This window comes from Gorilla gorilla, chromosome 16 (genome assembly GCF_029281585.2).
Source record: "Gorilla gorilla gorilla isolate KB3781 chromosome 16, NHGRI_mGorGor1-v2.1_pri, whole genome shotgun sequence".
In the NCBI taxonomy this organism is placed as follows: Eukaryota; Metazoa; Chordata; class Mammalia; order Primates; family Hominidae; genus Gorilla; species Gorilla gorilla.
The window spans coordinates 86,201,962-86,222,064 of NC_073240.2; the positions used below are offsets into that span (position 1 = coordinate 86,201,962).

Genomic DNA, 20,103 nt, shown 5'->3' on the forward strand with positions numbered 1-20,103 from the left:
ATCCCTGTAGTCCCAGCTACTTGGGAAGCTGAGGCAGGAAAAGCGCTTAAACCCCGGAGGTGGAGGTTGCAGTGAGCTGAGATCGTGCCACTGCACTCCAGCTTGAGCAATGGAATGAGACTTTGTCTCAAAAAAAAAAAAAAAATGCAGACTAATCTAGTGGCAGAAAACATATCAACTGTTACCTGGGAACAGGGAGGGAGGCAAGGATTATAAAAGGAGTGATGGATACGTTCACTCTCTTGATTGCGGTGATGGTTTCAAGGAGTATACGTATGCCAAAACGTATCAAATTGAACACCTCCAATATGTGCAACTGATTATATATCAACCATACCTCTAATAAAGCTGTTAAAAATAAAAAATCTGAGACAAGCATTTAAGTTTTGTTTTTTTTTTTTTGAGATGGCGTTTTGCTCCGTCACCCAGGCTGGAGTGCAGTAGTGCGATCTTGGCTCACTGCAACCTCTGCCTCCCAGATTCAAGTGATTCTCCTGCCTCAGCCTCCCAAGTAGCTGGGACTACAGGCACCCACTGCCACGCCCGGCTAAGTTTTGAATTTTTAGTAGAGATGGGGTTTCACCATGGTGGCCAGGCTGGTCTCGAATGCCTGACCTCAGGTGATCCACCCACCTTGGCCTCCTAAAATACTGGGATTACAGGCATGAGCCACAGCGCCCAGCCACATTTGAGTTCTTATAAAGTCAGTTAACCTCAAGAGAAATAGTAAGTAAAGAGAGGTACAGTTGGCACAAAAACAAGGCAAAGATTGTGCACGTTGAACTGGAATGAGAAGAGTTTAAAAATATGAGCAGAAAGAAAAGCAGTAGGCTCTGGAATTAGCCTGCTTGAGTTCAGAGCTTCAGTCTCCTGCTTATCAGCTAGGACCGGCCTGGATAAAACTGTAGTTAAGTGAATAGACCTTGCTTCCGGAGTGCCTGGGTTGAAATCTCAGCTCTGCCACTTTCTAGATGAGTGGCCTTGGGCCAGTTATTTAACCTCTCTGTGCCTCAGTTTCCTCATCTCTATCAAAAGAACATGTCTCTCAGCATCGGTATAGTACCTGGCATATAATAGGTGCTCAATGAACATTAACTGTCGTTAGTAGTACCCAGTGAATTGATGACCGGATTGGGGTGAGATCTTGAGTACCTGATGCCAAAACCTGAACTCTCCCACCCTTCAGGGTGCATCCTGGACAAACAAATCCCAGCCCCAGGGAGGGAAGTGTTGCTGTTAAGGTTGGATCCGTTCCTTGGTCTCAGGTGCTCAGCTCGGAGGTCCAAACTCACATCACATGCTTCTAGGCATCTTGCAGTCATGGCTGGTAGTGTTGAGTCCTGGGCGGCACAGATCCTTTCTCCCCCAAGGTCAGAGGCTGAGCTGAGCATCACTGCAGCGGTGAGATTCCTGCAGCTGGATGGAGCCAGGTGCTTGTCACTATGCTCAGCTTGGTACATATATCCCCTTATATAATCCTCTCAGCAACCTTGAGAAATGAGGGGTCTCTGGCTTCATTTGACCCATGAGGAAACTAGACTCAGAGAGGCAAGGTGATCTGCCTGAGGTCACACAGCGAGGTCAGCCCTTCCCAGCATGTGGTTCCAGAGCTGGTGCTCTTTCCACTCTGCTGTGCTGTTTCTCCTCCTCCCAGCCCTGAGCACCTTTTCTCTGGGTCCCCGGGTGCTACTGTGTGTGGGTGGGGTGGGGGTGCAATGCTGAGGGTGATGGCTTTCTGCCTCTTGCCTGCAGGGGCCTAGCTCTTGCTGCTTTCCTGGGCCTGGTCCTGTGGCTGTCTCTGGACACCTCCCAGCGGCCTGAGCAACTGGTGTCCTTCGCAGGAATCTGCGTGTTCATCGCTCTCCTCTTTGCCTGCTCAAAGCATCATTGCGCAGTGAGTGCTGGTTGTGGGGCCCAGGGCTGGAAGTGTTTGCCTCTCTCTTCTGCCCCTAGGCTGGATCTGGGAGCTGGGGTATAGGCAGATGCTCCTGTTGGGAGAGCCCTGGAGGCTCAGGGCCTGGAGAAGGCCTGTGTGTATCAGGATAGGCTTCCTGTGAAGCAGAAGTCTTCAAAATCCCCAGCAGGGATTTTTTTTTCAGACTCAGAGGCCACCAGGACATTTGTTTCCTTGGTGACATGTCCTCTGGTCAGTCTAATCCTGGTCTTCAGGTCTGTAGGCTCAGGAACCACCTCTACCCCCAACCACAGAAAACACAGGCCAGAACTCCAGTCTGTCTGCAGAGCCAAGGGTTTCCTGGAATCATTAGCTTAAAATAGTGCTTCTCAAAGTCTGCTCCCCAGTCCAGCAGCAGCAGCGCCTCCATGGAACTTGCCAGAAATGTAACTTCTTAGGCCCCACCCTAGGCCCACTGCATTAGAAACTCAGGGGCAAGGGCAGCAATCATCCTGTCAGCAAGCACAATTCTGATGTGTACTAAATTCTGATGTAGACTAAATTCTGATGTACACTCAGGCAGCCACGCACCCATTTGGGAGGGCCCTGCCATAGGCAGATGGAACCTTCTCTCTCTCTGCCTCCGTAGCATAAGATCCCTCCCTGTTTCACAGTGTGGCTACCACCTTCCCCAGGCTACAGCCAAGCCTCCCAGGAGCTTATGATACACACCTGAGCTTGGACTCACTGCTAAGGAATTATTAAATGCTCATCAAGGAACAGCAACCTGAGGAGCCCAGCTCTTGTCTGCTAGGAGGGGCGTGGGGTGTGGGCATGGAGAGAGTCGGGGTCGAGGCGGCTGGGAGCCCAGCCTATGGAGGAGAGATTGGAGACGGTCAGGCAGACAGGGTTCACACGAGCTGGGGAGGAGCTGGGCCCAGAGTAGTCTGGTGCTGATCCTGAGGCCAGACCCCCAGGCCACATCTCTGGCAGTGATGACCAGGAGACGAAGTGCCGTGGCATGCCCAAGGCTGGTCCGGTTTCACCTGAGTTCTTGGTTAGAATCTTGGCCCACCCCTGCTCACTGCCCAGGCCCATTCCTACCAAGCACATGGCCTGTTCTGAATCCCAGGGAGGGTGTGACCACTGGCAACAGGCCTAGTACTCTGTCTGGCTCCAGCCCCATCCTCTGGGCAGGCCAATGCCCCCTGCTCTCACCCCCACCCGGCTCCCTGCCCATCCCTCAAGGAGCTGAACTCACCTTTCTGTTGGGTGGGGTGGTAGGTGTCCTGGAGGGCCGTGTCTTGGGGACTTGGACTGCAGTTTGTACTTGGACTCCTCGTCATCAGAACAGAACCAGGATTCATTGCGTTCGAGTGGCTGGGCGAGCAGATCCGGGTAGGTATGTGGGGTCTGGCTGCCCAGAGCATCTTAGATTACTGGGAGTAGGGGAGAAGCCACTTGGCAGGGGGAAAAGTGGGTGGTGAGGCCATAGAGAAGGCTTGGGACCTGGAGGGTGGGGTGGACTGGGGCCCCAGACCAGGTGGGCAGCTGGGGGCCAGGCAGTGCAGCTGCCACTTCCCTCACGCCTGGTACTGAGGCCCCAGTAGAGTAGTCTTTCCAGAGGCTGGGTCTGCAATCAGCAGTGACTTGGAAATTGTAATAGTTAAAAGTGCTAAAAAAAAAAAACCCCAAATCTGCAAATGATTTACTTCTGTGTGTGTGTGTTTAAAAATAACGTTTATTGAAGTTATACATTTTTGTTCTTTTTTTTTTTTTTTTTTTTTCTTTCAAGACGGAGTCTAGCTTTGTCACCCAGGCTGGAGTGCAGTGGTGCAATCTTGGCTCACTGCAACCTCCACCTCCCTGGTTCAAGCAATTCTCCTGCCTCAGCCTGCCCAGTAGCTGGGATTACAGGCTCCCACCACCATGCCTGGCTAATGTTTATATTTTTAGTACAGACAGGGTTTCACCATGTTGGCCAGGCTGGTCTCGAACTCCTGACCTCAGACGATTCGCTTGCCTCGGCCTCCCAAAGTGCTGGGATTACAGGTGTGAGCCACCACACCTGGGCCCATTTTGTTTTGTTTTGAGACAGTCTTGCTCCGACATCCAGGCTGAGTGCAGTGGTGTGGATATGGCTCACTGCAGCCTTGACATCCTGGGCTCAAGTGATCCTCCCACCTCAGCCTCCCCAGTATTGAGTAGCTGGGACTACAAGTGTAAGCCACCATGCCAAGCTAATTAAAACATGGTTTCTTTCTTTCTTTCTTTCTTTCTTTCTTTCTTTCTTTCTTTCTTTCTTTCTTTCTTTCTTTCTTTTTCTTTCTTTCTTTCTTTTTTTCTTCCTTCCTTCCTTCCTTCCTTTCTTTTTTTTTTTTTAGGTACAGGGTCTCCCTGTGTTGCCCAGGCTGGTCTCAAACTCCTGGGCTCAAGTGATCTCACCTTGAGCCACGGTGCCCAGCCAATTCTGTTTTTTATTTTGGTAAAATATACATAACATAAAATCAACCATTTTAACCTCTTTAAGTGTCATTAAATTCGTGCACACTTGTTGTGCAACTATCATGATTTACTTTTGTCAAAAGAAAATTAGAACAAATTTAGTTTAAAGATCTTAATTGGCTTTTATTTGTGATTTTAGAATTAGGCAACACTTCATTCTATAAAAATAGAGTGAGTGTTCCAATGAGTTGAGCGGAGGAGGTTGGCTTTATAGACAGAGAAAGGCTGAAGAAAGCAGAAACAGAAAATAAAAAGCAGATTGGTTGTTTCAAGGTCACTTTCCTTATAAAGGTCACAGCTGAGGGGACTGCCTGTCATGCTGCATTTGGGGATTTGGCTATATGTCTCATTCTCCTGATTTTTTGGAAGGTCAGAAGACAGCTTAGTTTTGACTTGTGATGTGGAACTTTATAGCATGAGTGATTCCATTGTGGTTTGGTCTGTTGGGAGTAGTGCAGGAGCTCAGTCCAAACTAATGGTCCCCTTTATTTAACACTTAGAATTTTTTAAAAATCTATTTATTTGTTTATTTATTTTGAAACCAGGTTATGAGACTAGCTATTTTTTCTATTTTTGGTAGAGATGGGGTTTCACCATGTTGCCAAGGCTGGTCTTGAAGTCCTGGGCTCAAGTAATCTGCCCGCCTTGGCCTCCCAAAGTGCTGGGATTATAGGCATGAGCCACCATGCTGGCCTTTTTTAAATTTTAGTTTAGTTTAGTTTAGTTTAGTTTAGTTTAGTTTAGTTTAGTTTAGTTTAGTTTTGAGACAGGATTTCACTTCCATCACTCAGGCTGGAGTGCAGTGGCGTGATCTTAGCTCATTGCAGCCTCGACCTCCTGGAATCAAGGGAACTTCCCACCTCAGCCTCCCAAGTAGCTGGGACTATAGGCGTAAGCCACTACACCTGGCTAATTTTTGTATTTTTAACACTTTAAAAAATATAAATCATCAAGGACATAGGTTAAATATGTTAATCTACTCACCTCCCTCTCACCAGCTTGCAGTTCCCTGTGCTCTGTGCAGGGTGGAGCATGAGAACCCTGGAGGTCCAGGAATGTGCACACCTGCTGGCCTCGCTGACAGTAACTGTACAGGGTGTGGAGGAAAAGACAGAGAGTTTCTTTTCTGGTCATGTCCCCATTTCATAGATGGGAACACTGAGGCCTGAACAAGAGAAATGACTTGCTGCCCCTGCAGTCACATTGCAAGTTCAGGATATAACACAGGTCTCCTGTAGAAGCATGGCTGGGCTCAGACTCCAAGGCCACAAGCCCGGGATGGGGACAAGATGAGGGGAGGCTTTGCCGTTGGTTGTCAGGGGCCTGAGCGGCACAAGAGGCACTGCCTTCTTCACATGTCTCATGGTTACTTCTTCTGTTGTCTCTTCTTTATTGTCCTAATAACTCACAGAGCATTTCTTTTTTTTTTTTTTTTTTGAGACAGAGTCTCGCTCTGTTGCCCAGGCTGCAGTGCAGTGGCGCAACCTTGGCTCACTGCAACCTCTGCCTCCCGGGTTCAAGCGATTCTCCTGCCTCAGCCTCCCGAGTAGCTGGGATTACAGGTGCCCGCCACCACGCTCAGGTAATTTTTGTATTTTTAGCAGATATGGGGTTTCACCATGTTTGCCAAGCTGGTCTTGAACTCCTGACCTCAGGTGATCCGCCTTACTCAGCCTCCCAAAGTGCGGAGATTACAGGTGTGAGCCACTGCACCCAGCCTGCAGAGCATGTCTTTAAAATTGACCAAAAAGTGTCTCTTTGGCAAATATGCTTAGGAGTGAGTGCCCGTGACAGCAGCTTTAACACACCTTGCCAGGTGGTGCCCCCCCGGATAAGGGCCTGGGGAGACTACGTCCCTGGGCCAACCCGCCTGTCTCTGGCCGCTGCTGCTTCCTCCCTCCTCCCTTCCCAGCCTCACTGCCTGTTTTTGTTTGTTTTGCTTTTTTCTTTCAGATCTTCCTGAGCTACACAAAGGCCGGCTCCAGCTTCGTGTTTGGGGAGGCGCTGGTCAAGGATGTCTTTGCCTTTCAGGTCAGCTTGACTCAGGGTCCCAGAGGCCTTTAGCAGCCACCGCCCAGCGACTCCAGCTAGAGGGGAGTCTGGGCATGGTGGGGGCCCAGGTGGAGGGGAGGAGTCCCGTGGGCAGAAGTCGCCGTACTGGTAAGTTAGTGAACCTTAAGCCTGGGGCCCGGGAGGAGCCCAGCAATGTTCACCTCATGAGATGTTTTTGCTATATTTTGTAAAATTTGCAAAAGTAAGATATTTCTGTATGTTTTTTTCTTAGAGATGAACCTCCAAATTATAGAATTACTGAGTAGCTGAGGACAAGAAGTGGGGGTAGGGGTCATGGGGACAGCTCCTGCTGAGACCTGGGCCCAGAAAGAGCAGTTTCCAGGAAGGCTTAGGCTCAAATGATCCTCTCAGGCGCTCCTCCTTCAGGGCCCCTCACAGCCCACCTCTCCCAGGAAGCCAGCCCTTACTAGTCCCGCTGCAATAGCTCCCTCCTTTGTGTCCTCCTCGACCTACGATCCCACTTTCCCTCCCTCCCTGCCTCCATCCATCCTTCCTTTCTTTCTTCCAACAAAAATCTATTGTGCATTTACTGCACTGCAAAATATTATAGGGGAAATGGAGATAAAGGCACTGTTCTGTTTCAAAGACCTTATTGTCTAATGGTGGAGCCCCAACCCTAATTTAAAAACAGGGCAGCCTGTGCGGAGGATGAGGATGCTACTGGTGGGACTGCTTCACTGTTCTGGGTGGAGCCGTGGTTGTATTCTTTTTTCCCTAGTTCATTGTTTAAGCACTGAAATGCCTTGTTTAGTAAGAACTCTAGTGTAGCCCTCCTCTGCCTGCCTTACACTCCAACTGTCTCTAAGACCAGCTTGCTCTATGCTTAAGCTCCCTTGCCAGGCAGAAGAGAGAGACCTGGGCCCCACTCACCCAGTAGCTGGCCCCAGTTTTCTGCCACTGGTGCGTGGCACTGAGAGGGAAATCAGGGCTGCCCACTCTGGTACATCCGGGACCGCCATCACCATGGAGCTGCTATGCAAGACCCCATGTGCAGGTTCCAGAGGTTTCTGCTGTTTTTCATTATGCTGGCCACTGTTCCCAGAGTCTCCCCACCCCACTGGGGGTCTTGGACCCAGGAGACTTTTGGCCCAAGCCATGGACTTAGCTATGGACTTCTGGGCTGGCGTTGAGCCAGATCATGAGTTCAGACCCTCCTGCCTACCCCTGACCCTGACCCTGACCTCTGGTGAGCTCCCCTTGGAGCCTTAGCATCTCTTGTGCCAGCAGACTCCTAGGGAATGTCCAGTCTAACATCGTCAGCCCTAGGAGGAAAGGGAGGGGCCCAGGTTCCTATCTTCTCTGAAGTCTTCTTGCCCTCTGGGCAAATTTGCCCATCATGTTTACTGAGACCAGTTCTGCATAGGGAGAATATTGGGAGGGGGAGCCTATGTCAGCCCCGCAAAGGCCCCTAATATCATATTCCTTTAGGGTAACGAGCAGCTGCTCCCTTACCTTTGCATAACCAATGCGGGGGTACCCGAGGTTTCAGAAAAGACAAGTAAGGTCTGCTTCAGGGTGACTTCTGGCGTCCACCCAGGCAGGGAGGCTCCCGCAGCTTCTTACACTTTAAAACACACACACTCAGCCGGGCGCGGTGGCTCATGCCTGTAATCCTAGCACTTTGGGAGGCTGAGGCAGGCGGATCACTTGAGGTTGGGAGTTTGAGACCAGTCTGACCAACATGGAGAAACCCCATCTCTACTAAAACTACAAAATTAGCCAAGTGTGGTGGTGCATGCCTGTAATCCCAGCTACTTGAGGAGACGCGAGGCTGAGGCAGGAGAATCGCTTGAACCCAGGAGGCAGAGGTTGCAGTGAGCTGAGATCAAGCCATTGCACTCCAGCCTAGGCAACAAGAGCAAAACTCCATCTCAACAAAACAAAACAAAACGAAACAAAACAAAAACACACACACCCGACACTCTGCAGTTCAACCTCCTCAGGCAGCTGCGTTCAAGTGCAGTAACGGAGGGGCCTGAGGAGTGCCTATAAGGAGAGATTCTTCTAATAAGAGACCGTGAGGGAGACTCCTTGAGGAGGTGGCATTTGACATGGAGTTTAGGACAGAAGAGATTTGGACAGACTGAGCTAGGCAGGAAGAGGAAATGGCATGGGCAAAGCGTGGAGGTGAGAACGTGCTGGCGTGTCCACAGTGCAGGGCAGAGTTCAGTGGATGGGCAGGTAAGCTGTTTCCCAAAGGGAAATTAAAGCCTCGTTAGTCAAAAAGCAGGGGAAGAGGTGCTGGGCGGGCCACGCAGCTGCTGTCCGCCAGAGCACCTTCCCCCGCCCACCACTGGCCCGCGTCTCTCCTGCGTCATTGCTGGGCTTGCCTCTGTGTCTGCCCCCTGGCCACATTAGCTATGTCTCCTCCCAGCCTGCCTCCTTCTCTGGAAGGATGTGTACACACCTGCTGCTTGCATCTCTCCCCGAATCACCCTTTAGAATCATGGATTCCTTGACCATTGGTACCAGGAGGGAGCTCAGTGGTGTTGGGGCCTCCCTTTTGTATTACTGATGGTCCAGCCAAGCTCCAGAGAGGAGCAGTGCGCTGGCCACAATGGCACAGTGAGTTAGCGCAGAGCCAGAGCTAGAACCCCTCCGCTGGACTTCTGGTTAAGGGATGTATTCTTCCTCATACTATCAGCAGAAATCAACGGCCTCATGTCTCTCCTCCAAATACAAAAAGCACTCTGAATAACAAAAATGATCATTTAAAAATGTATCCATTAGGCTGAGCGTGGTGGCTCATGCCTGTAATCCCAGTTCTTTGGGAGGCTGAAGTGGTTCGATCACTTGAGTTCAGGAGTTCGAGACCAGCCTGGCCAATATGAAACCCCATCTCTACTAAAAATACAAAAATTAGCCAGGCATGGTGGCAGGCGCTTGTAATTCCAGCTACTCAGGAGGCTGAGGCAGGAGAATGACTTGAACCTGGGAGACGGAGTTTGCAGTGAGTGGAGACTGCACCACTGCACTCCAGGCCAGGCAACAGAGTGAGACTCCATCTCAAAAAAAAAAAAAAAAAAAAAAGAAGAAGAAGAAAATAAAAATGTATCAGTGGTGGCAAAAAACTTTGAAGTTGAATGTTCGGTTAAGACAAAAATGATAGTGAGGTGGGTTTATCATTAACCAGCCTCAGCATTTCCCAGCGAAACACCAGCAGTTTCCTGGCCCCTGGTAGGCCCTGTCCTCTGGACAAATTCCTGGACCGTGTATTGGCTGATGCACCATCCTTAGCAATGCCAGGAAAGAGGAAGGAGGACTAGGATAAATGCTCTGTGGCCACAGAATTCTCTTTCTCACTAATCACAACATTTTATTCAGCCTCCCCCTCTCCCCCATATCACACACATGTTATTGGGATTTGCCCTCAAGGTAGGGGTGGTTTTGTTGAATGCTGAGCTGAACAGAAGACTCAGGAAGTTCTCTCTGTTCTTTCTATGAATCATACAGACCTAGTCCAAGGCCTTTGGCCAATTTCAGTCTGGGGAAGTCTTCTCTGAGCTCACTCAGATTTTCAGAATCCAAGCTGCTTCCTGCTGGGCCGTGGTCCAGCTGCTCTCTTCTGGGGGGAAGTAAAGTCTCTCCCTAGGGCTTCTTCAGCCCTCAGCCTGCCCTGGACCTGGAGTCCAGCACAATGGACATGGCAGTCACCCCTTGGCTGTATCAGCTGGATTAGTCATTCCACCTTGGCTCTGTCTCCCTTCTAGTAACTTTCCACCCGCATGATCAAACTCCCCTGGGTCTGGCTGACCCGGGAGCAGACTCTCATTCTTTCACTATTGTTCTAGCCTCTGGAACAAGCACCCACTGCTAAGCTCAGCAGTGCTGCTCAGATTTTCTCTGGAGGAACCCCTAGGGTCAAGGAAAATGTCTTCATCTCCTGAGAGTTTCGGGATGTCTGATGTAGACTCTGCAGTCCCCAGTGGTCAGCAGTGCCAAATTTTGCGTGCGCGCGCACGCACACACACACACACACACACACACACACACACACACACACACAAAGATCAAATAAGGACCAAAAGGTATCATTGGATTTGGTAGTTAAGGGGTAACTGGTAACCTTAGTGAGCATGGTTTTCGGTGAAGGGAATGGGAAGTAAATGAAGCCTGGGGTGGGATGGCTGAAAGAAGGGAGATGGGACAGCCAAGGCAGGAGGCATCTTGTTGAAAACCCAGGATCCAGGCAGAAATGGGAATGAGGGGCAAAATGCTGAGGCCATTCTGGGCAAAGGGATGGCACAAACAGGAAATCAGGAGGCGTAGCTAGGGGACAGCCAGAAATGCAGCTGCTCTGGACTTGGAGATGAGTCCCTTCCACTTTCTGGCAGTGGTACTGGTACAGTGTGCACCGCAGCTGCTGCCCCGAGCATCTTCCAGCTTTGGGTTTTAGTGGCTCACTGTGGCCTGGGGCTGGTGACAGGGCACTGTCGACAGTGCTCAGGCCTTGGGGTCTGGAGATGTGAGGGTTTGCCCAGACAGCCTTAGAAAGTCAGCAGGAGCCCTGGCTCAGCTTCCTCCAGGGAGAGGAGGGGGCAGGCCGTGTCCTTAGTGGGGTTTATCTGGCCTTCAAAGCCTGTTTCTTGGCCCAGGTGATGAAGTTTGCTCAGAGCATCTAATCTAGTCTCCAGGGCTGTGGTTGTCAGAGTGTGGTGTCCGGGTCAGCTGCACCAGCAGCATCTGGAAAGGCCAAACATCAGGCCCCACTGTAGACCTATTAAATCCAAAATATTTCTGGCAAATTCTCAAAGGATGCTGCTGGTCCACATGCTGAGAACCACTGGCCTAGAAGAGCTAGAATTTCCTTCTTCCTTGAGTTATGGTACTAGCAGGACCAGCCTCCAAAGCCATTTCTACAAGGCAGTGGTCAGGACTTACTTGGCTCTTCCTTGAAGGGGACTGCCTTAGTCCGTCCAGGAGGCCATAAACTGGGTGGTTACAAGCAACAGAAATTTATTTCTCACACTTCTAGAGGCTGGAAGTCTGAGATCAGTGTCCCTGCAAGGTTGAATTCTGTTGAGGCCTACTTTGCTCTCTGCCCACTTGGTCGTCTGTGTCCTCACATGGTAAAAGAGGTGAGGGAGCTCTCTGGAGCCTCTTTTATTTTTTATTTTTATTTTTTTGAGACAGGATCTCACTCTGTTGCCCAGGCTGGAGTGCAGTAGTGTGATCACTGCTCACTGCAGCCTCCATCTCCTTGGCTCAAGTGATCCTCCTGCCTCAGCCTCCAGAATAGCTGGGACTGCAGGCACATGCCACCATGCCCAGCTAATTTTTTTGAATTTTGGTAGAGACAGGGTCTCACTATATTGCCGAGGCTGGTCTTGAACTCCTGAACTCAAGGGATCCTCTGGCCTCAGCCTCCCAAAATGCTGGGATTACAGGCGTGAGCCACTGTGCCTGGCATGGGGCCTCTTTTACAAGGGCACTAATCCCATTCATGAGGGCTCCACCCTCATAACCTAATCACCCCCAAAGGCTCCACCTCCTAATACCATCACCTAGGGAATTTGGTTTCAATATATGAATTTAAGGGGACACAGACATTCAGTTTCCAGCAGGGATGCATGCTGCCCCTGAAGGCAGAGAAACAAGCCTCCAGGACTGTTCCCAGGGCAAACCTCCCAAGGGGCATGGCAGGACCTTGGCAATCTGCATGGTGGCTGGGAGGTGCATCTGCCTCTTTGTAGGTGTGTGACCTCAGGTGGGTAGCCAAGATCTCACAGCCTCCGTGTGCCCATTTGTGAAGTGGCGACAGTTACATCCACCACAGATGCTGTGAGGATTCATGAGTCCCCACATATTAGGGACCTGGCCCAGGACAGGCCCTCGTGGTTGGCACACAGTGGAATTTAATGGCACTTGCCTCCCCTTTCCACAGCAGCACTGCCTCGAGCTGCTGCCCTGTTCTGCCATCTCACATCCTGTAGGCCCCAGAGGTGCTTCCTGGGCTGTAAGATGATATTGGCTACAGGGACCTTATTTAATATTCTATCCTACCTTAGAAAATTGGGGCCACCTCTTTTCTCTTTCATTCCCCTCCCCTCCCTAGACAGGCCCCACTTAATCCAAAACATAGCTTCTCTTCCACCATTCTCCATCTCACAGATAGAAAATCTTTTGATTGCTGGCAGGAGAAAGTCCCAATGCTGCAGTGGGGTCCTGATGCCCCGGGCACTCTCCTTCCTGGCGTGGGCCCATCCCTGCAGGCCTGCCAGCTGCCCTGCAGTCCCTCTCAGGATCCACTGGACAAGCAGTCTAGACAGTACGTGACCCTCTCTGCATCTCAGTCCCAGGAGTGTGGGATGATGTCATCATACCCGTGCTGGAGGTGTTTCTAGCCCCAGGCGGGAGGAGGAGTCACGGAGCACAGTTCTGGTGTTCTCTGTCGGGTGACTTCCCCACCACAGGGAAGTTGGTGACAGATGACAGCAGAGCAAGTACAGATACAACCTGCAGCATTGGTCTGGGAAGGGACAGGAGAAAGAAAAGGCCTCAGCAGGGCTTGCCTCCCAGCTGCCCGGGCAGAATCTCCATTCTCTTCAGGGTCCATTCTGTAATCCCAGTTCACTTTGAACTAGAGCCTAAATTTGGTTGCTCAAGACTCTCCCTCCTTAAAAAATAAAAGCAGCCCTTGCTGGGCCCTCACCAGTCTCCGGCAGTGAGCACAGTGCTGCTTCTTGCAAGGGCTGTCCATTCTTGTGGTCTCCCCTTTCTTCATGTCTCACTTCCACCTTGGCTCACTGACATCAGCCTCAGTCCCCACCCTTCCTCTGACACTGCTCTCACCTAGATCATGGGCGCCTCCAAGTTGCTAAGTCCCAGGGGTCTGGCTCAGTCGTTACCGTTCCAGAGTTCTCTGATGCCCCTGACACAGTGCTAGTGACTATCCCTTCTTGAAAAGCTGCCCCTCGGTTTCCATCCTGCCTCTCTCCTGGCCGTCCTCCAGCCCTTGGCTATTTCTTTGTCTCCTTCACAGGCTCCTCCTTCCCCTCTCACCCTTTAATGACACACTGACCACAGGGCCCTGTCCTTAGCTCCTGCTCTTCTCACTCAGGGCGATTTCTGCAGTGAATTGCATCCACCAGCCACCTCAACCTGTTGTTGTTGTTGTTGTTCTTCTTCTTCTTCTTATTATTTTAGACAGGGTCTCACTCTGTCACACCAGGCTGGAGTGCAGTGGGATGATCTCGGCTCACTGCAACCTCTGCCTCCCGGGTTCAAGCGATTCTCATGCCTCAGCCTTCCGAGTAGCTGGGATTACAGGCACCCGCCACTACTCCTGGCTTATTTTTTTCTATTTTTAGTAGAGATGGGGTTTCACCATGTTGGCCAGGCTGGTCTCGAACTCCTGACCTCAAATGATCCACCCGCCTCGGCCTCCCAAAGTGCCGGGATTACAGGTGTGAGCCACCATGCCTGGCCTTTTTTTTTTTTTTTTTTTTTTCAAACATGGGGTCTTACTCTGTTGTCTGGGCTGTAGTGCAGTGGCATGATCATGACTTACTGCAGCCTCGAACTCCTGGAATCCAGTAATCCTCCCACTTCAGCCTCCGGAGCAGTTGGAACCACATGTGTGTGCCACCATACCTAGCTGTTAAAAAAAAATTTGTGTATGTAGAGATGGGGGCCTTGCTTTGTTTCCTAGGCTGGTCTCAAACTCCTGAGCTCAAGCAATCCTCCTGCCTCGGCCTCCCAAAGTGCTGGGATTACAGGCATGAACCACCATGCTGGGCCAACCTATACTTCTTATGAAAGAGCCCCAAGCCAAAGCCTGGCCCAAATGTCCCTAACCCTTTTATCCAGCTGCCCACTTGGTATTCCACAGGCATCTCAAATTCAAAGTTCAAAGCCAAACTGATCTTCCCACAAACCTCTCCTGCCTATGCTCCTTCCCTTGAGAAATGTCCACCTATTATTGAAAATTCTAGGAACAACTGGGCACAGTGGCTCACACCTGTAATCTCAGCACTTTGGGAGAATGGGGTGGGCAGATCACTTGAGGTCAGGAGCTCGAGACCAGCCTGGCCAACATGGTGAAACCTTGTCTGTACTAAAAATACAAAAATTAGCTGGGTGTGGCAGCAAGCGCCTGTAATCCCAGCTACTTGGGAGGCTGAGGCAGGAGAATCACTTGAACCCAGGAGGCAGAGGCTGTAGTGAGCCGAGATCATACCACTGTACTCCAGCCTGGGCAACAGAGTGAGATTCTGTCTCAAAAAAAAAAAAAAAAAAAAAAAAAGTAGGAACAGATGAGAAATTCAGAAATAAAGAAAAAAGAAAACAACATTTCCATAGCCCCAGCACATAGAAACAAATCCTTTGACTATTTGGGAGTGCTTCTTTCTATAATTTTAATATTCCAATTTTCCCATTTAACATTGTAGCATAAGAATGCTCCCATGCTATTACCAGTTCTACATGACTATTTTAAACTGTTGGGAACACAGGACACAGAATAGAGCAAACATTCCAACACAAAAGGGTATAAGGTAAAAAAGAAAACTTCCTTTCATCCCTGGCCCCCAAGGCACTCAGTTCCCTCCCCAAGGCACCTGCTGTTGCTGGCCTCTTGCACATCCTTCTAATGATTCCTGTGCCCATACAAGATCACACACAATGCCCCTCACACACGTGCTTTTGGAGAGGTAGGGGACCTTACTATGTTGCCCAGCCTGGCCTTGAACTCCTGGGCTCAAGCAATCCTCTTGCCTCAGCCTCCTGAGTAGCTGGGACTATAGACATGTGCCATCATGCATGGCTACCCCCCACCCCCTTTTTAAACCCACATAACAGCATAGCATACACTCTTGTGGTACACCTTCTCTTTTTTTCATTTAACAACATATCTTGGAAATCAGTCCACAGCTGCCCATAGAGAGCTTCTGCATTCTTGTTTCCTGACCTTTAGTGCACTAGGGTATGTCTGTATCCTAGGTGATGAAACTAGTCTTCCACTAAAAGACCTCTCCATTTTTTGCCAGTTTGTTACTAAACATCAGACTACAGTAAAGAAAGACTAGGGTGCAGAAAAGCAACCTCCTTTTCCATGGGCCCGGAAAAGAGGGAATGGATGTGAGAGAAATTCTGAAGGGAGAATGGGTGAGCTTGGAGTGAAGGAAGAGGAGTGTTAAGCCTGGTACTAATAATAGGAAATGGGGTGATGGGAGGAGATGCTGGCTCAGGTCCGGGATAAGCCTAATTCTGAGCCTGTTGGTGCTGAGCAGAAGTGGAGCACCAAAACGATGAGGGTCCCCTCATTCAGGCCCAAAGCATGAGAGGGAGGTTAAGGCCAGAGTCTGAGGCCAAGGATTGAGCTCATGGAGAAGGGTGCACACTGCCACCTTCACAACGACCCTCAGATGTGGGCATTTTACTCCCCTTTTAGAGACAAAGAAGCAGGAGATAAAAGTGGTACACTCAGGCCCCACCCTACCACAGCACAGGCCTACCTGTGCTGAGGAGTGGGGGTAGTCTGGTGGCTGGTCACTATTTAGAGGGGAGCCGAGAGGACAAGGCTGCCTCCAAAGAGGCCCTGCATGTGGAACCCTGGGACTTCATGCACTGATCTCAGAGCATCTTCCCAGATCCTGTCAGTCATCTGAGTGGCAAGGCCTGGGATGGAGTGGGCTGTCTGGGGTCTCCTGTGCCCTGCCTGGCACCCTGCATCCTGCCTGCCTCTAACCTGCGGTCCTATGATCTCCTTCCCGGCAGGTTCTGCCCATCATTGTCTTTTTCAGCTGTGTCATATCCGTTCTCTACCATGTGGGCCTCATGCAGTGGGTGATCCTGAAGGTAAGTTCCCAGTGCCCATGGCCAGGGCTCTCCCAGAGTCACCAGCTCACAGGGTTCACACTCTCCCAGAATGCCTTGCTCCCAGAGCCCAAACCTCCCCAGACACACTGCTCCCCAAGCCCACACCCTTCCAGAATCCCCTGTTCCCAGTGCCTCCACCTTCCAAGAATCCCCAGCTCCCAAGTTCCACACCTTTCTGGAATCCCTTGCTCCTGAGGCCCATACCTTCCCAGAATCCCCTACTCTTAGAGTTCACACCTTCCTAGAATCCCTTGCTTCTGAAGTCCATATCTTCCCTGAACCCCTGGCTCTTAGAGTTCACACCTTCCTAGAATCCTTTGCTCCTGAGGTCCATACCTTCCCTGAATCCCCTGCTTCCAGGATCTTCACCCTCACAGAATCTAGTGCTGACCAAATATCCTTTCCCAGGGTCTCCTGTCATGATACTAAAGAGAAATAGCACCAAAGTCTAATGTGGTCTTTGCTAGAGGAAAGGTTGCAGTTTTGAGGCGGCACTGAAAAGGTGTAGAGGGAAGAAAATAATTTATACCGAAAAGATATTGAGAGACTGTAGCAGTGGACCATGTTGGCCAGACTTAGCTGGTATAAATGTCAGATCCTGTGCTTATGTTCATAAAATCTGCTGCACAAAACTAGGATGTAGGAGATAGCACTGGACAGCAGCAGATAGCGTTGGACCTGGCAAAAGATTCCAAGGTTTTAGCTGATTGAGCTCAGAATAAATCAGCAACATCAGATGGCTTCCAGAAATGCAAAAACAACCTGTGGTTATCATCTTTGTTCATTTTCTGTTGCTATAACACAATATCACAGACTGGGTAATTTATAAAGAAAAGAGATTTATTTGGCTCATGGCCAAATAGAGGGTATGGTTTCAAGATTGAAACCTTGGCTGGGAAGGCCAAGAGCATGGCACTGACATCTGGTAAGGGCCTTCTTGCTGTGTCATAACATGGTGGAAGGGCAGAAGGCAGAAGTGAGCACACAAGACACAGAGAGATCAGGGCCAAACTTATCCTTTTTATCAGGAGTTCACTCCCGTGATAACCAAACTACTCCTGCAATAACAGCATTAATCCATTCATGAGGGCAGAGCCTTCATGCCCTAGTCACCTCCTCAAGGTCATGCCTCTCAACATCATTACAATGGCAATCAAATATATATATTTTTTTATTTGGCAATCAAATTTCAACATGAGTTTAGGTGGGGATATTCAAACCATAGCAGTTATGTTAAGAGCACACACAGCATAGCATAAAGGAGGTGATTCTCCCTAGACCTGGAGACTGTGTTCAACCAAGAGGCTATGACAAACTGAACTATAAGCAGGAGAGTGAAAGGGATTGAAACCATACCCTCTACAAAATGGTTGAAGGAATAAGGAATGAGGAGCTTGGAGAAGAGGAAGTTAGGGGAGGATAGCTGTCTCCAAATACTTACAGAAGAGAGATTAGGCAAAGGGCAACCTAAGAGGCACCAGCAGTGGAGAGAATTCCAGGGAAGCAGATTTCATCTTGATTAAAAAGAAGAGCTTTCTAGTTGGGTGTGGTGGCTCACGCCTGTAATCCCAGCACTTTGGGAGGCCAAGGCAGACGGATCACCTGAGGTCAGGAGTTTGAGACCAGTCTGGCCAACATAGTGAAACCTCATCTCTACTAAAAATACAAAAATTAGCCGGGTGTGGTGGTGGGTGCCTATAGTCCCAACTACTCAGGAGGCTGAGGCAGGAGAGTTGCTTGAACCTGGGAGGCAGAGGTTGCAGTGAGCCAAGATTGTGCCACCGCACTCCAGCCTGGGTGACAGAACGAGGCTCTGTCTTGGAAAGGAAAGGAAAGGGAAGGGAAGGGAAGGGAAGGGAAGGGAAGGGAAGGGAAGGGAAGGGAAGGGAAGGGAAGGGAAGGGAAGGGAAGGGAAGGGAAGGGAAGGGAAGGGAAGGGAAGGGAAGGGAAGGGAAGGGAAGGGAAGGGAAGGGAAGGGAAGGGAAGGGAAGGGAAGGGGAAGGGGAAGGGGAAGGGGAAGGGGAAGGGGAAGGGGAAGGGCTTTCTAATAGAGTGTTTCCCAAAACCTTTTCCACAAAACTCTAGTTCCACAGCATGTTAGTAAATGTTACCGGGTAAAGGTAGCCTAATCCCATGGTCAAATAATTTAGGGAAACTAGGCTAGACATTATGCTATGTAAATTTAAATAGGCTTAATGCAGGACTTCTCAGAGGCTTTACTAAGCTAATGTGTATTGGTAATCTCCAAGGTGTGTGTGTGTGTGTGTGTATGTGTGCGCATTTCACAATTCTCAAATATATTTGGCCAGGAAATCCTTTCTGCATTCCTACGGTGAAATGAGTGGCCTTGGGAAGGGGTAAGCCCCCATCAATGAAGGTGTGGAAGAAGAAGATGAATGGACCTTTTGGGAAAATGTAGATGAAGGGGTCCTACACTGGGCTGGGAGTTGGGAGGAAGCTGTGTAAGGTCTTCCACTCCAGCCCCCTCTGACTCTGGGGTTTGCTGATGTCAGCCCACAGAGAACACTCTGCTTCCTTCCAGATTGCCTGGCTGATGCAAGTCACCATGGGCACCACAGCCACTGAGACCCTGAGTGTGGCTGGAAACATCTTTGTGAGCCAGGTGGGTATGGCAGCCTCCTACCCTCATGCTCATCAGCAGCTTCCCCAAAGAGGGCAGTTTCCCTGGATCCCCAGAGCTCTGATTCAGTCCAAGGAAGAGTCATTTGAACCTTCTCCCAGGGTCATCAAATTCTGCTGCCCCAGGGATACTCTGTTTGGGGGATGCCTGGGTCATGCCAGGGAGGATGTCATCTGTCTGGCTTCTCTTACCACTCTAGCCCTAGGCGGTCTTCATCAGCCCAAAGACTCACAAATCCTCCAGATGGAGTCCAGTTTCTCATTTTACACATGAGGAAACAGGCTCAGGGGATGGGAATCCCTTGACCAAGATCCCACACGTATAAGCCACGGCTTCAAATCCAGGTTTTCTTCTTTCTGGTCAGAGTTTTTTCCACTGCATCATTTTGTCTTTTCTTTTCTCCCTCTTTCTTAAAATGTGTTTTCCAAAGTAAATGTGACTCTGAAAGCACCCTCGGTGCCGAGTCCCTTTCAGAAAGCCTGATCCCCCTGAGGATGGCCCTCTGGAGACTCTGCCAAGGCCTGTCCTGGCCCATCTGCCTAATGTTTGAGTCACCAAGAGACACACTGGTCAGAAGATGCCATATTTCACTGGACAGTTTAGGAAACTTTGCAGAATATTTTTATCTTTTTTGCTATGGTGCATGTGTGTTGATTTGAAAGTTTTTGTTCTGGTTATTTTTTGTTTAGTTTTGTCTTGTTTTTAGCCGATGAAGATAGATGTGCTCTCAGATAAACTGTCAAAAAAAATCCCTTAAGGTGTTCAAAATGAGGCAAAAGAGGAAAACACTATTAAAATGCAAAGCAGTTATTTTATATGAAAGGCTGCAAATGTGTTCCATGTGTTTTGGTGGGAAAATATGTAGGTGAAGGTGACATTGGGTGATGTGAAGCACTGCCAAGGTGAATTCACTTTGGACAAGCTGTTGATTAAGCTGACCTAGATGCCGGGGTCTACGCCTCATTTCCCCCAAGAGGGAGGGATGGGGAGCCTTCAGGGGTCAGTGGCATCATTTGAACCTCTCTACTTGTGGCAGGCCTGGGCCCTCTGCTCTTGTCCATCCACACTCCCTCCCTGCAGGATCACATTAGCCCCATGGCTTTAAACACTTTAAATGTCTCTCAGGTCCTGCTCTGCAGTCCTGATCTCCCATGAACTCAGGACTGACAGG

General features: G+C 49.9%; 1 protein-coding gene across 4 annotated transcripts in view; it reads left to right on the plus strand.

The window, feature by feature from the left end:
• The window catches only part of SLC28A1 (solute carrier family 28 member 1), a 59,203-nt gene that overhangs the window by 15,427 nt on the left and 23,673 nt on the right, over window positions 1–20,103 (plus strand). For all 4 annotated transcript variants that reach the window (XR_010131064.1, XM_063698788.1, XM_063698787.1 and 1 more), the window contains 5 exons: window positions 1,753–1,894; window positions 3,179–3,292; window positions 6,353–6,430; window positions 16,190–16,270; window positions 18,834–18,914. Coding sequence is in view for 3 of the 4 variants with exons in the window: in XM_063698788.1 (XP_063554858.1) it covers window positions 1,753–1,894; window positions 3,179–3,292; window positions 6,353–6,430; window positions 16,190–16,270; window positions 18,834–18,914 (496 nt within the window). In the remaining variant the exon portion in view is untranslated. The remainder of the gene's footprint in view (window positions 1–1,752; window positions 1,895–3,178; window positions 3,293–6,352; window positions 6,431–16,189; window positions 16,271–18,833; window positions 18,915–20,103) is intronic.